This window comes from Nicotiana tabacum, chromosome 24 (assembly GCF_000715075.1).
Source record: "Nicotiana tabacum cultivar K326 chromosome 24, ASM71507v2, whole genome shotgun sequence".
NCBI classification, from domain to species: domain Eukaryota; kingdom Viridiplantae; phylum Streptophyta; class Magnoliopsida; order Solanales; family Solanaceae; genus Nicotiana; species Nicotiana tabacum.
The window spans coordinates 17,166,170-17,181,080 of NC_134103.1; the positions used below are offsets into that span (position 1 = coordinate 17,166,170).

The 14,911-nt window shown below is 34.1% G+C and overlaps 1 protein-coding gene across 4 annotated transcripts; it reads right to left on the bottom strand.

Moving 5' to 3' along the window:
- Window positions 1-7,094: 7,094 nt before the first annotated feature.
- On the bottom strand, window positions 7,095-13,764 carry LOC107761729 (uncharacterized). Of its 4 annotated transcripts, none has more exons than XR_001642630.2 (14): window positions 13,564-13,764; window positions 12,533-12,830; window positions 11,982-12,172; window positions 11,744-11,879; window positions 10,917-11,195; window positions 10,700-10,797; window positions 10,406-10,520; window positions 10,164-10,269; window positions 9,512-9,605; window positions 9,225-9,415; window positions 8,787-8,886; window positions 8,595-8,706; window positions 8,312-8,368; window positions 7,095-7,721 (listed from the first exon to the last, which is right to left on the bottom strand). XR_001642630.2 is itself a non-coding variant. In XM_016579993.2 (14 exons), exons 1-14 carry the CDS (start codon window positions 13,660-13,662, stop codon window positions 7,764-7,766), a joined length of 1,938 nt encoding a protein of 645 aa, XP_016435479.2. In that variant the 5' UTR covers window positions 13,663-13,764; the 3' UTR covers window positions 7,095-7,763. The 4 variants fall into 4 exon arrangements, 3 of the variants coding, with proteins under 3 accessions (XP_016435479.2, XP_016435477.2, XP_016435480.1); XM_016579993.2 differs by having other exon boundaries at window positions 7,095-7,820; window positions 8,595-8,711; XM_016579991.2 differs by having other exon boundaries at window positions 8,595-8,711; window positions 13,564-13,762.
- Window positions 13,765-14,911: the final 1,147 nt, after the last annotated feature.

The following is a 14,911-nucleotide window of genomic DNA, read 5'->3' on the forward strand; positions in this document are numbered from 1 at the left end:
TGTGCATTGTATGAATTGCTAACATAAATAGAACATGAATTTGAAATGAGAGAAGTGGGGACAGTAGCTGAACCAAGGAACTGGCACTTTGAGCAGAGGAAGTACAGACCATTCCTTGCTCTACAAATCTCCAGAGGCCTCTTCATTGAAGGGGCCTGTAAAATACATGAGGAATCAGAGAATTGGACAATTGACTTAAGATGTGATGTTAAAGAATGAACTGAGATTAAATTGAACTTAAAACTAGGAACAAACAAAACTTTATGTAAAGTCAGCTAAGGACTGCATCGCCAATTTATATCACTTTAACTTTGTATCCATTTGGTAAAGTCACTAGGAAAGGATAAGGTAGAATTCTAGTGTTAGTTAACAGGTCTTTGTTATAGGACATATGGTTAGAAGCTCCGGAATCTAAAATTCAAAATTCATCAGATGATTTGAAGCATTTACATGAAAGATCCAATTATTTCTTTATGAGTAGAGCAGGCCAATATACCTACAAAATTTATTGCCCCACTAGTGATGATGTTTGAGACTTCAATTGTATTTCCGTCATGAAATTCTCCAATAGGTGCAAAAGTTGATTATGCTGCTCCTTTGTCAGGCTCTGAATCCCCGTGCTTTGATTCCCAATATCAACTTAATTACATCCTCTAGGAATCATCCCTTCAGGCCCTCCATGTACATTTGCAGCAGATGCCACATTTTTTTTCTTTGGTGAATTTGAAGTCCTAGGGAAATTTGTGTAGTTTGTAGCATTTATCTTTAGCATTTCCTTGCTTCTTGCAGTAGTCACAAAACAAGTGTGACATATTAGGTGGATAACTGCCTCTATATGAGTTGTTTTCTATAGTGTTCCTCTGCTGAGCATAATTTGTCCTAAAAGCTGGATTTGTAGGTCCATTGACCTTCATTGAAGTAGACTTCATCATTAGATGGTTATTTGGCCTAACTTCTCTTTGTTTTTCTTCCTGAATTGGGATAGAAAAAGCATGTGCAATGTTGTGCAACAGATTCATCATCAAAATACTTCCTCTCACAATTGTGTAGATCTCATTTGACCCCATTTGAAATCTAATTAGCCGTTTGTCTTGTTCAGCCTTGTGCATATTTGCCTTGGCACTACAAGTACATTGACACTTACAATGTGCGCATTAATGTGTTTAACTCTTTCCAAAGCTTCTTTATTTTTGTATAATATCCTGTAATGTCTAGGGTTCCCTGACTTAGGTCATTGATTTCTCTCTCAAGCCGGTATAATTTCGCTCCATTCGTCTGATTGTACCTATCCTCCAGTTCCTGCCAAAATTCCTTTCCATCGATCACATACTGTAAGCTATCTGCCAAGTCTTTTGAAAGTAAGTTGAGAATCCACGACGTCGCCATATCGTTCCATCTCTCTCACTGCTCGAATGTCGGGTAGCCGGAATTTGGCTTCTTACATTTTTCGCTGATGAAATCAACCTTATTTTCACTGAAAGGGCTCTAAGGATGCCTCTTCTCCAGGATCTATAACTGGTTCCGTCAAATACTATTGGCACCAGTGTCGATCCGGCACTCTCCGAAGGATGCATGTATAATGGATTGGTCGAATCCAATGTATTTTTATTCACATTTAGTGAATTAGTTGAATCTAAAGTATCGCCGTCTACAGCCATGATATGAGATGAATTAATCGATAAATCTGAGAGACTGTGGGTAAAAATTAGGGTTTTCCAATTTTGACTTGCAATCTTGAATCGAACAAAAATTAGGGATGAGACTGAACGAAAAATTGAGTCAACACTGAGCCTTAGCTTTGATATCATATCAAAACCAAGAGAATAAGTTGAGTTCAAGTTGCCATTGCTGCAGCAACTCAAGCTCACGAAGAACAGATTTGAGAGAGAGAGAGAGAGAGAGAGAGAGAGAGCAACAGAAGCTTCTGGAGAAACAGTAAAGTGGGGAAAGAAATCCAATTGTATTTCTGTATTGTGTCTAATATATACATGTATGAAAATACTCCACTAACTACCACTAGCTAATTACAAAGATACCTTTACTAACACACTCAACTAACTAACTATCATTAACTATACATATAAATACATCTACAATTAGGGTCAGTTAGTACTCTTAATAAACCTAAATAATCGTTCACCCAACCTCTTAAACCAAAAACAATCAGTGAATATATAACATATGTATAATTTATATATAATATGTCTATAATCGTATATAATTTATGTATAGCTAGAAAAAATAATGAATTCGATCAGTTGCTTATGTAATGATCTAATGATCCCTTTTTAATATGGGATATATTACAAATAGGAAATTACGTTTAATGCCCTTTAAAATGGATGGTCTTGAATTTTTGACCTCGTCTTTCTCATGGGCAAACTTTGAAAGTCAAAAGGGTTGCCCATGTGGAAAGCAAGGGCAACACTTGTTAAATTTGAAGTTCTGCCCGTGGGGCAAATAGGCTCAAAAAATCAAGAGTGGTACCTAAATGTCCTATTTGTTCAAATCACCCTATTACAAAATAGGAGTAGAATTTATTTAAGCAAAAATTTACCTGATGTTTAAATCAAACTAAAATTTATTTCTTGTTAAGAGATTTAATAAAGGAAGAATATATATTAATTGTTGAAAAGTTGGAGTTTATTTGAGCTTGGAAAAACTGTCATAATCAAGAGCGGAGCCAAAAATTCATAAAAGAAGATCAAGGTAAAACATAATAGAGTGTCACACTTAGGATTTGAACGTGTGATCTACAGCAACATTTGAACCTTCTTTGTTATTACACTAGATTTTTTTAATTTATGGATTTACTAAAATAGTACAATAAATTATGAAAAAGACATTTAAATCATAAGATTAACATAATGTGTTGCCGGCTTGTCGGCCCTAAACCAACTTTATATGCGGGTAGTGGTAGGAGGTTGAAGAGTGAAAATAACAGAATAAGTTACTAGATTGAAGAGACTTAAAAATATTCTTAAGCTATAAATAGGAGGAAAATTCAGGCGTTTAAGCCATCAGGTTTAAAGTTTAGCAAAGAAAATTGGCCTTCCTAGTATAAAAAATATTCCAGGATAAATTGATTTCTTTCACTAACAAAATATGACCAAAATATCTATAACGCCTCAATTTAAAGAATAGATTAGGAAAAGAAATGTTGTAATTATATTTTAAGATAAGAAGTTATCTTTGTCTACTTTGTTTAAAATTATTTTTCAAGAGATTTTACAAGTCTGAAAGTGATTTTCTTCTAAATTGCAAGTCCAGGCAGTCTTAATAGTAAATATAAAGGATTATGTATATTAGAAAATGTACATATATTGTTTTTGGTAGAAATGACATCAGATAGCCATTCTAAAGGATTGCTATTTAGGAATTAGTAATGTGTCATAAATTTCAGTTTTCTAGTTCAATTTTTCGAAATACAAATATCCTAAATTGTCATGAAATTAAGATTTTTAGTTCAAATTTTAGGAATAAAAATATATTGGCTAATTCCTAAGAATAGTTGATTGAAGAGAAAATGTAAGTAATTAACCCTTATGCAAATTTTCAACTATTTTAAAATGCTAATAATCACAAAATTGCATCAAATTATTACTGAGTCCCTTTTTGAAATATTTTTTAAAAAGAACTTCTTAAGAGAAATATTTTTCGCAAATTTTAGAAGCTCGACCAAACATACTAAAAATGGGATTAAAGGGCCATTTGATACTGCATGACAAATGTGTTCAACTATCGGCATAAAGAGCCAACTCTTTAGTATTTGCATTAGCAGCACAAATTCAATATTTTATCTAAAAGGTAGCAGCACAAATTCAATATTAACCAAATAATTTCCTTAAAATTAGCAAAAATATTTTGTATCCTTTCTCTCTCTCCTAATGATTCCAGCCAAAAAAAATTAAATATTTTTTTCCGAAATCGCTCTACTTCCTAACGACCTTGAAAAAAGAAAATATTTTTCCATTTTCAACTGTTTGGTTGCACAAAATAGTTTGAAAAATATTTTCCTAGATATCATATTTTTCTGATGGAGGAAAATGACTTCCGTAGAAAAAGTTAAGAAAATATTTTATAAAAACTCCACCTACCCTCACATCTAACCCCAACCCACTCCAACTTCAATTTTCGGTATTTTTTTCGGTTTTTTGCGCCACTCACCCACCCCAACCCCGTCAAACCCCCCACGGAAAACATTTTCCACTTGAGGATAAACTGATGCTATAGTAACTAGCTGAGATCCCTTCCAACTTCCCCCAATCCATAGCCGAAATTATTAAAATAATCTTCAAGCGATGAATCTAATGAATTATATTTGAATGTATATTCACTTTATATATCAGTATATATCACCATGTATTTCTGTTTTATCTCTCTTGTATATTATGCATATTAAAAACTATTCTTATGACAGAAAAAAAAATGAGGCTTTTAAGATTAAGACGTTTGAATCCGAATGTATATTTGAATATCAAGATGTGTATTAAGATTAAGAGATTTGAATCTGAATACACATCTAAATATTAAGATGTATATTAAGATTAAGAGATTTGAATCTGAATACACATCTGAATATTAAGATGTATATTAAGATCTGAATATTAAATGATTAAGACTGTTTGATTTTTAATATCTGAATGTGTAAAAAATATCTTTATTTAAACATTAATAAACATAAAATTCAAATAAAATACTAATTAATCCAATATTCTATCAACAAAATATATAATTTTTTAAAATATGATAGTTGCTGGTGGTGATGGCTAACGATAGTGTTTATGAATGCCGACTAGAGGCGGTGGTTGGTGGTAGTTTTGGTTGATGGTGATAGTTCAGGGTAGTAGCTAGTGATGATTGGTAATGGTATTATGATTGAGGGTGGTTGAGGAGTGATAGTTAATAATGGTGGGTGGTGGTGGTAGTTGTGATTGAGGAAGGTGGTGGTGGTTGGTGATAGTTTATAATAATGGGCAGTGCTGGTTGTGGTTGTTGATGGTGATGGGATGGTTAGTTGTGGTAGTTGAGGTGAATGAGTGTTGATTGTGGTTGAGAATGATGGTGGTGGGGATGGTAGGTGGTGATAGTCGATAATGGTGGTGGTGGTAGTGGTGGTTGAGTATGGTGGTGTTGGTGGCATGATGGTAGTTGATAATGGTAGGCGGTGGCAGCAGTTAATAATGAATATGGATGATAGCATCTTAATGAAATTAAGTATATGTTATATATCTTAATCATACAGACCTATTCAGACTCATTAAGTGTTGTGAAGTAAAAAATAATAAACACACTTAATGATTAATATCTAAATAATTAAGATTCGGACTTTAAAAACAAACGCGCTTAATATCTGAGACCTGAATGATTAAGATTCAGATCTCCATTAAGTGCAAACAAATGAGGCTAAAATAACATATGACCAAGATATCTATAACACGTGGATTTCAAGAATAGATTAGGAAAAGAGATGTTGTAATTATTTTTTAAGATAAGTAGTTATTGTTAGACTAAGAAATACAATCTCCGGTTAAACTATTTAATTTATATAATGAAGGGTTAAATTTAGTTAAGGATAATAACTTAGATATTAAGCACAAGGATGCACGATCGATGAGACAGAATCTGCATATGATTGATGACAATAAATGTAAAATACCCTTGCGACAAGAACATTAAATGAGATATATCTAGTAATAAATGTCTGTAAATGGCGTTTATATAAATAAAGAGAATGATTCACCCGATAATAACTGGACAAGGTGAATATTCTGTCTGACAATCGGTGAATGACAGATAGATCCAAGATTTGCATGAACAATCCTTGGATCTGGTGAAAAAGTGGGGAATAATATGAACGAGAATCTTTATAAAAAGGTAATCTTTGTGTTTTTGCCAGAGGGAAGTCTTCTTCTCAAAAAGTGTTCTTATCAGAAAAAATATTACATGCCCTTATCAGCGTCTCTTCTTTCTATATATATGGGCCATTTTTCTCAGAAAACCCTAATAGTACAAACACCAAGAATATTCACTGGAATATTCCCTTTTTTAATACTTTATTCCGACAAATTAGCCGTTACAAGTCTTACCACTAATAATTATTCCTTTCAAAATTTACACAAACCCAAAAGAACTAATGTATTACTTTACTTTTTTCACACAAGAACAATGTTGAAACTTGAGCTCAATACCTAAAAAGAAAATACTTTATTTTATTGAAAAAGAATGTATTCTTTCTCCAATATGAAAAAAAATTACTCATTTTGATGAATGAAAAGAAAATACTTTTCCTATTTCAAAATACTTAGTTTATTGAAATAAAAGAAAATATTTTTTCTACGTCATGAAAATGAAGTACTCGATTTGTTAAAATTTAAGAAAATACTTTTACTACATCATGAAAAGAATATTCATTTTGTTGAAATAAAAAAAAGTATTCTATCTACAACATGAAAAGAAAGTACTCTTAATAATAGTTCTATTTAGCGTGGGTGGTGGGCGAGGTTGGGGGTAGGGGTGGGTGGGGTATAGTGTGAGGGGGGGGGGGGCTAGAGAGTTTGATGGGGTAATGGAGTAGGTGCGTGGGTGGGTGGGTGGGGATGAAGAATAGGGTAGAGAAGGTTGAAAAAGAGTTTTGTAAAATATTTTCCCTTCTTTTGATAGGGAAAACATTTTCCTCTAATTGGAGGAAAATGAGTTCACGAAGAAAACGTTTTCCAAAACATTTAAGACAACCAAACATAAGAAAATTGAAAAATATTTTTCGCAAAATATTTTCCTTCATACCAAACACACTCTACGAGTCAATTCTTTGGTATTTGGCATTCGGTAGCACAAATTCAATATTTATTTTAAAGAATTCATGATGTATACATACATCGAGCCAATTAATTCCGAACTCAAGAGCTTTGGCTCAAACCCATGTAATATGTGTTAAAAGATCCACTATATAAGTATATATAATTGATTTCAACCCTAGTAAATCAAATGAGTTGTGGTAGAATCCCAAATGCGAGCCAATAAAATGTAAGCTGGAGCTGCTTATAATTACTAAGCTTTACAAGAAAACAAAAGGAAAAAAGGCATCAACCGAGTGAAAAACAACGGTGTGTGCTTGGATTTTAAACTAACTACATATATTGGATGTTCGCATAAATAGAGCCTATAGACAGTTGAAAGACAGAGCAAAACCTAGTAGGAGCAACATAGATCATTTGCCAAAAAGCCAAGAGAGTTTTCACTATATCTTTCCACCAAAGTATCAAACTAATAACCCTCCAAAGGATAATCAATGGTTTCAAAACTAAGTAGAACAAAAGGGAAAGTGTAGGGTCATCCTCTTGAACTCGGCGTCTTGCCAAAGCGAACACACAAGACAAGTGATAATATCAACATTCTCGACTCCCAAAACCGTCCTTCAAATAATATGCAGGATCAGTCATCACTCTAATAATATTATGGCACTAGCTGAATGTTGGAGTTGGCATGCATGCATCTTTTGCTAGTTTGTCATCCACCTTGATTTATGGTCTCATCCCGTCGTAAAGTAGATGAATGGAGTTGATAAAGGCTCCAGCAAACGAACTGGGCATTTATGATACATAAATATGGGATTATGAGTTATTTCCATATATCGTTACACTTCCGGCAGAGGCTTGATTGGCTGCACGGTTGCTTCCAAAATTCTTCCGATTTGATTCTCTTGCAATTCTTGAACCAAACTGAAGATAATGTTTAAAACATAGTTGAGTGAACTTGCCGCGTTAAAAATTTGAGCAATGGAACTCTATGGCCAATGAAGGACAAGCAACAAGTGGTACCTAAATTGTAAAGCAAAGTTGATTTTGAATGTAAACTCTATTTGGCAAAATGGATATCAACATTCAACAGTATGACAAGAAGAGTGCCATTTGGTTCTTGCATTACAGAAAGTTCTTATATTGTTTAGGAAAACCTCAAAAATTACTTCCCTAACAAACCTAGTGCCGAGGATGAGGCGAAAGGGGATCTAATGGTACAAGTAATTGGTTATTAATTTTGCAGTGAGGATTGCGATACCTTATATGATTAAAAAAACAAATCACAATCAACTTTTATCCATATTACCAATTATTCTTTATAAGTTTTAAAGTTGCTGTCAGAGTACGTGCATGCACAAGAAAGGATTAAAAAAAGAACGCTGTACTATGCACAATCACTCACTACATTAAAAAAAGTGGAAACCAAACTCCTCAATTAAGATATTTTATTGTTACTCAGTCATGAATAAGAGTATTGACTCGGCGACAGATGAAGAGCAAAACATACATACCTGGATTGCTCTTTTTGGCAGAGCGGCTGCTTCAGATAAACCAAGTAGATATGCAACCTTTAAAAGAAAAAGATAAAAGTGAAAGATATCAGAAAGGGGGAGAGCCACCGGGATGAAGAGAAACTTCGGCAGAGTGCAGCAGTAAAATTGGAAGAGAATAAAGTAAGGATTACGTTTCTGTTTAAGGTAGCCACCAAGTACAAATATAAACAAAGGATCATGACATCCTTCGTTAATGTAATTTCAAAACCCAATCTAAGATAAATTCAAAGGTGAATCTAACCTCTCTCAAGATTTTCTTGTCACCAATACCAATTGGTTGATCAAGGTCAGCGATCTCCCACAATGGAATATCTAGCAAAATCCTGATGACATCCTCATCTAAGAATGGAAACCTGGCCTGGCAAAAATAGAAAATAAGATCAGACTGTAACTATAATATAAGAAAGTACGCCATTTAAGCAGTTCAAAGTACCTCCTTGCCATTGTCAGCAATACACCTGTCATCTCTCCCTAGGTTTCTCTTCCAAATCCTCTGCATGTCTAGTTTCATTTCATCATTCAGACTTAACCAGCTGATCCAGATAGAGCACCAAATGAACAGGACGGAGGAGCACACATTAGAACATGAGCAATTACTATTTTAAGCTCTCAGAACTACTGAAGCAACTTTTTTTGCAGGAGGAAGAGGACATAGAAACATTAAATCATCTCGAGGTGAATGCACCCCATTGCTAGCTGCCCCTAGTACTATTGAGGAAGACAAAACTACACATAAGAACGCAGTGAATCAACAGGAATTGATTAAACAGAGCAAGAGAGGTTAGCGTACTATCAATACATGCACGCTCTACACAGTTCCACCTTTTGAATTGTGGAAGACAGGGTAAATTCATATACATGAGGACTTCACCTTCCATTTCTATATTTTGTCCTATGCCGACCATATCCAGCACATTGCTCATCTGCACCAGAACCAACTAGGAGAATCCGAGCCGCAGATTTGTACTTGACACGGTCAGAGGTATCATTGTTGCCTGTCTCATCTTGCAACAGACCATCTCCACTAGCAGCCAACCACAGAGCTATACCAATATTCAGATCCTGAAGCAAGGAAAGAAATTAGTTGAGCAAATTGATCGTGACTCAACACAAAAAAGTAACAGACGCAAATCATATAAATATCGATTGAAAAGATACCATGTAGGTACTTGCAGGATTTATTAGTGACATGACATGCTTCGTTTCAGAGGTCAGCTTCAGCAGCTCAGCATCAATCTCTACAAGTTTCCATCTGCAACTCAATTTTATGATGAACAAACCTCGAAAAAAAAGAAAAATTACAGAAAATGGAGAGAAACAAAATGGTAGACGCTCAAAACCAACGCATAAAAGTGTTTTACTTTCACATGGGCAACCTAATATCTCTCTGTCTTAAAAAAGTACATTGAGCAGGACCATTTTTTTAACATACTTAGTTACAAACATACCTCACAAGGGGTGTAAATGTAGGATTTCTGTAGAATAGGGGGTGTAAGTGTAAGTGTAGGCCTCTAAAATCCAAGGGGTGTATCTGAAACTGAATCATATTACATGGGTGTTTAGTGCGATTAACCCTTTTTTAAATTGCCAAAATTCTTCAATGCCCAATTATTCTTCACAAGAGCTATGCTTGCATTTAAATTCGAGGCTCATACTTTGCTTGTAAATGCAAGGCTCATACTTTGCTTGATTCATCATTTTGGGCATTATCAACATGCATATTCAAACATAAGTGTATCATCTTGCTTATTTCTCACGAAGAACTCCAGTCCCTAATAGTACATATGAAAGCAAGAAGGGGAATGGATACCTTCTTGATGGGGCAATTTTTTGGAGTTCCTTTAGACCTGCTCTAGCAGAGATTCGATCAGGAGCACATGAACCGTCAAAGCTTACATTAAGCAGATCAATTTCGTCTACAATTTTAACACCAGAATAGACCATTACTAAGGTTAGATTTGCCACAGGTATAACAAACAGGAAAGGAATTATAAAGAATGTTCTATTCTAAACTCAAGCAAGAGGGACATAGCAGATATTGGAAAAACTCACACTTGGCATCCATGCACTTATCTAGTAGTGCTGCAAGTATCATAGAGTCTATTCCACCAGAAAAGAGCACAGCTACCGGAGCATTGCATTTAGTTGTGTAGTCAACTGTAGCGGACTACACATTACCCAAGAATTATGTCAATTATGAAAGCTAAATAGCAGCTTATGTTTTTGCTGTTCCGTTGAAGGGCTTCTAAACCAACATGACGTTCCCATGGGGGGGGGGGGGGGTTTCAAAGCATTAGTTCTAACCATTGGGCGGAAACAGAAAACAAAAGCTAAACAGTTTCAAACCTGGTAGATTGTATTTAAGGCAGTGCGCCGCATTATTGACTCTTGTAAAGCATTCATTACCCTGTGAGGCAGCGATGTAAGTAGGCAGTCTGTAGAAGCTGTAAAATTAGAAGAAGACTGCACTCAAGTTAGACTCTGAACGCATTTTTAACTACAATTACTAAATCCACCAAACATGTAATAAATGGTATTAACAGCATGACTATGTGATATTGACCTAACTTAGATTCCATCAGAACGGAAGGAGTTAAACGTGAGTCCTCTTTCGTGCTATAAACCTTTTGACGGGAAGCAAGCAAGTCCTCGTGTTTTGGTTGGATAGAAGTTCTCTCCCAAGTGATTAACTCCTTAAGCTTTGGATCTGTCCAGTCATGCTTCAAAACTTCACCAATTAAATCCTCATCTGTTCCTGAAGCACCAATAGACAAACTGTATACACCACATGGAAGTTCTTCCCAAAAGTCTATTTTGGTTATTCCACCTCCATCTGCAAATTCTGCAAGATCAAAGTGTTCCATGCGTTAAAACATTGCACTTATTCACAGAGGGATAATCGAGGAGCTATAGACTACACTACCAACTGCTGCCATATTTCGTCTTTTTCATGTCGGTAGGAGACACTCAAATAATTCACATAGAAGTTTCGAACTTGAAAGTATTAAACTATGCATAAAGAATTTCTTCCAAAATCAACTATTTTATCCAACTAATAGACCGCTTGAAAGCTCAAAAGGAACAGTTTTGGATTGAGAGAGCTAATCTTCAATTATGTTTTTACGAAGCAACAAACTTCAGAAATAGAGGATGGCTAATTACCAGAAAGCTCAGCCAAAAACAATATGTTTGATCGTTAAATGTTCTTGTCTGTACATGGCACGTTCTCAATCATCACTATTGATAATTTAATATAATTGTTCTCAAAAGAGATAATGACAACCGATTCGCTTATGTTTTGCTTCAAAATAAGATGAAGTTTCTCCAAAAAATCTTTGATATTATTAGTAAAAGATATCAGTAAACGAGTAAGATTTTGAAGAGAGTTACCAGATTTTTCATTTACAGAGGCAAGTGTTGATACGGAAGACAGCAGAAACTGAGGGTCCTCCTTCGTTGGCCAGTGAACAAGAAGGCTTCGCCTTCCAAATGCATCTCGACCAAACCATAATGTTTTTGAACTACACTATAGCAAAGAGTAAGCAGAGCATGAGAGAAGCATTTGTTTCAAAATGATTCAGCCTTTCCTGCTGAAATAAGCCAATAGAAACTTACCACAAAAAGTTACCTGCCAGTAGATCAAAGCCCACGGCCCCTTGATTCTGGAAAGAAGTTCTGGAACAGAACTTTGCCTTTCTCCTGAAGTATGAGTTTTATTATGTGGAGAGGAAACACGAGAACAACATAGTCCTAGATGTTGCATAAGAATTTCAGTGTCATTGCTATCACTACTCATTTGGATGCCTCCAAATATTTCACCTAAACAGGAATACAGGAAAACAAACAATAGTCAATAAAAATAATTAATGTTGACAGAATGAAGATAATATAAAACAGAAAGAATGCTGAAGCAAGCAACTTGGTCGAGAAAAGAAAAAAAAATCAGAATTGTTTTTGCAAACAAGAACACAAATATTGTGGAATCTGCATTTGGTCATTTACTTGAAAGTGCAGAGAAACAAGTACTCATAATTGTGTACATTCTTTGACTCTCCAAGGTTAAGCATCAACTAAGTTAGAAAAAAAAAATATCACGCATAGGAAAGTCAAGAACCAAAAAAAATACAAGATATGCTTCAGTCTAGCATGTAGGTAAAGGCTCAGACGCCGTGGTATTACCATTATAAACAAGGATGTTCCCTGATATGTCTGTCAATGGTTGAACAATAGGATTTATGCCTCTAAGCTGCAATGTAGCACCAACAAATTGCAACTCTCCGGTGAATTCTTTACCACCACCACCCATACAACAAGCCTCCCCCTCACCGGAATCTTCATCTTCCACAAAGGCAACAACATCTTGCTCCCCACCACACAAAGATGAAACCCCAGAACGAAGTAAAATTTTCTTGCATCCCAAACTATCTGGACCCCTTCTTATTAACACAGCTTTTATGTCATCCACTGAAAACAAAGTCTAGTGACAATATAAAACATCGTTATCCTTTTCAAGATTTCTCTTGAAATTGAAAAAGATTACAACTTTAGAAATTCCACATAAATCTTTCCTCATTAAAGGTGCAAAGGTAGCTCTTTTCTTTTAATACTCTTTTATCAAAGCAAGCTTTTTCCTTTTCATTTGCAGCCAGTTTTTATGCTGCTTTTGCTTAATTTGAAATCTGTATAAGAAGATCAATCAAAAAGATTTTAAAGAAAAACCATACAAGTTGTTGTTCTTCTACTTAATTTAGATGTTGTAAGCAAAGGGGTTCATCTACTGAAAGAGTGATTTGATAAAGATAACAACTTTAGAAACTTCACATCAATCTTTCCTCATTAAGGTTCAAAGGTAGCTCTTTTCTTTTAAATCTTTTAGTTCAAAGCTAGTATTTTAAATTTCCCTTAAAAGACAATTTTTATGCTGTTTTTTCTACATTTATGTGTTGTAGAAAAATGGGTTCATCTCATATCAATCAAAGAGAATTTTTATTTTTTTAAAAAAAAACAGAAACTTCATAAATAATGATACAAAGATAGCTCATTTATTTGCTGTTTTTTAATTTACTTAATTTAGATGTTGTAGCAAAAGGGGTTAATCTAAAACGATAAAGAAAGGAGTTATGAATGTGAAATCAGAAGTAAAGTACAGGACTAATAAGGCTGCAGTTTTGTTGTTATTACATCAATGGTTAATTCAGTATATAATATACCTGCTGTTCCAAAAAAGGTAGTGGAGAGATGAAATTGATGTTGAGAGATGATGATAAGAGAATCCTAATTCCAGACACAATCACTGCTATACCACACATCTCTCTCTTTTTCTGCAGCGTCCCTAAACCCTAAACTCACTTGAAATACAGAGAGCTCTCGGAAGGAAGAAAGGTTTATGAAATATCAAAAAATTTAAATGAATATTAGCGAAAAAAATGACAAAAATTGTCCATTATGTTTGGGTAAGTTTAAAATAGTCACGTAAAAAATAATACAATTAACACAAATAGTAATTGACTTAAACTAAAAATAGTCCATCAATATATAATATCTACATAATTTATATATTTTATGTGAATAATTATATATAACTAGTTTTTACCCTATAAAAGTATGTATAATCTTTTTTTCTAAAATAAGATCTTGAAAATAAAATTTAAACTCTTGAAAATAAAAAATAAAAATACTTCTTCTTTTATTATTTTATAACATTTATTAAATATTTGACGAAAATTAAAAGTGCTTACGCTTGACAAATTTATCAACCATAGCGGATCAGAAGTATATTTAAAAGCATATTTAAATGACTATTTATAATCTAGCCAAATCAATATTTCAAAAGGAGTTTTCGGGGCGAGGCGCACCAAAAACGTCTCAAGGCGATGATGTGGAGCGAAAATCTCAAGAGGCGTATGCCCTGGCATTCGGACGTTTGAGGCGTATTTTTTTTGTGATGCGTAAGCCCTAGAGACTTTTTCAAATTAAAATAAAATTTGTTGAATAAGTCTTTCGTTTAATACCCAAAATCTCAAAAGTCAACTTGGTAATTACTCAAAAGTTTTAAAAAGGAACTGAAATATATTAAATCTAAAAGGCAAGACCTTTTTTATTGATTTTATGGTCTTTCCCAATTCTTTATCTTATCCGCTAGTCTGCTAATATCTCCCAAAAGCAACAAATATTTTTAAAAAAAAATTACAAATACAAAGAGAACTCCATTCTCCTTCGTAGCAGCAAGTTAAAAGTTCAAGTTACAGGTTAGTCATCCTTTTTGTCCTCCATATAGAAAACTTTATTCTTTTCGGCTCAAGTTAGTTGTGATTTTAAGTAGCATATAATAGATTATTTTAACTAGTTTTTTGTGGGGACGGAGCACATCTATATATATATTTTTCACATATTTATAATTTTCTTTAATTTTTATGTAATTTTACATGTTTATAAATATTTACTCTCCGCTTATTCTATAAAATATTAAAAATTAAATATGTTATGTCCGGTGTCTCGCGCTTACAGCTCGATGAGTCATACGTAAATCTGACTTGTATTACGCCCACGTCTTCTAAA

Excerpts from the sequence above, each read along its gene's own strand:
- LOC107761729 (XM_016579991.2), bottom strand. The coding sequence starts at position 13,662 with ATGTGTGGTATAGCAGTGATTGTGTCTGGAATTAGGATTCTCTTATCA. Across the intron at positions 12,173-12,532 it reads GAACATCCTTGTTTATAATG|GTGAAATATTTGGAGGCATC; the intron begins GTAATACCACGG and ends ATTCCTGTTTAG. Across the intron at positions 8,887-9,224 it reads ACAAAATATAGAAATGGAAG|CTGGTTAAGTCTGAATGATG; the intron begins GTGAAGTCCTCA and ends TATCTGGATCAG.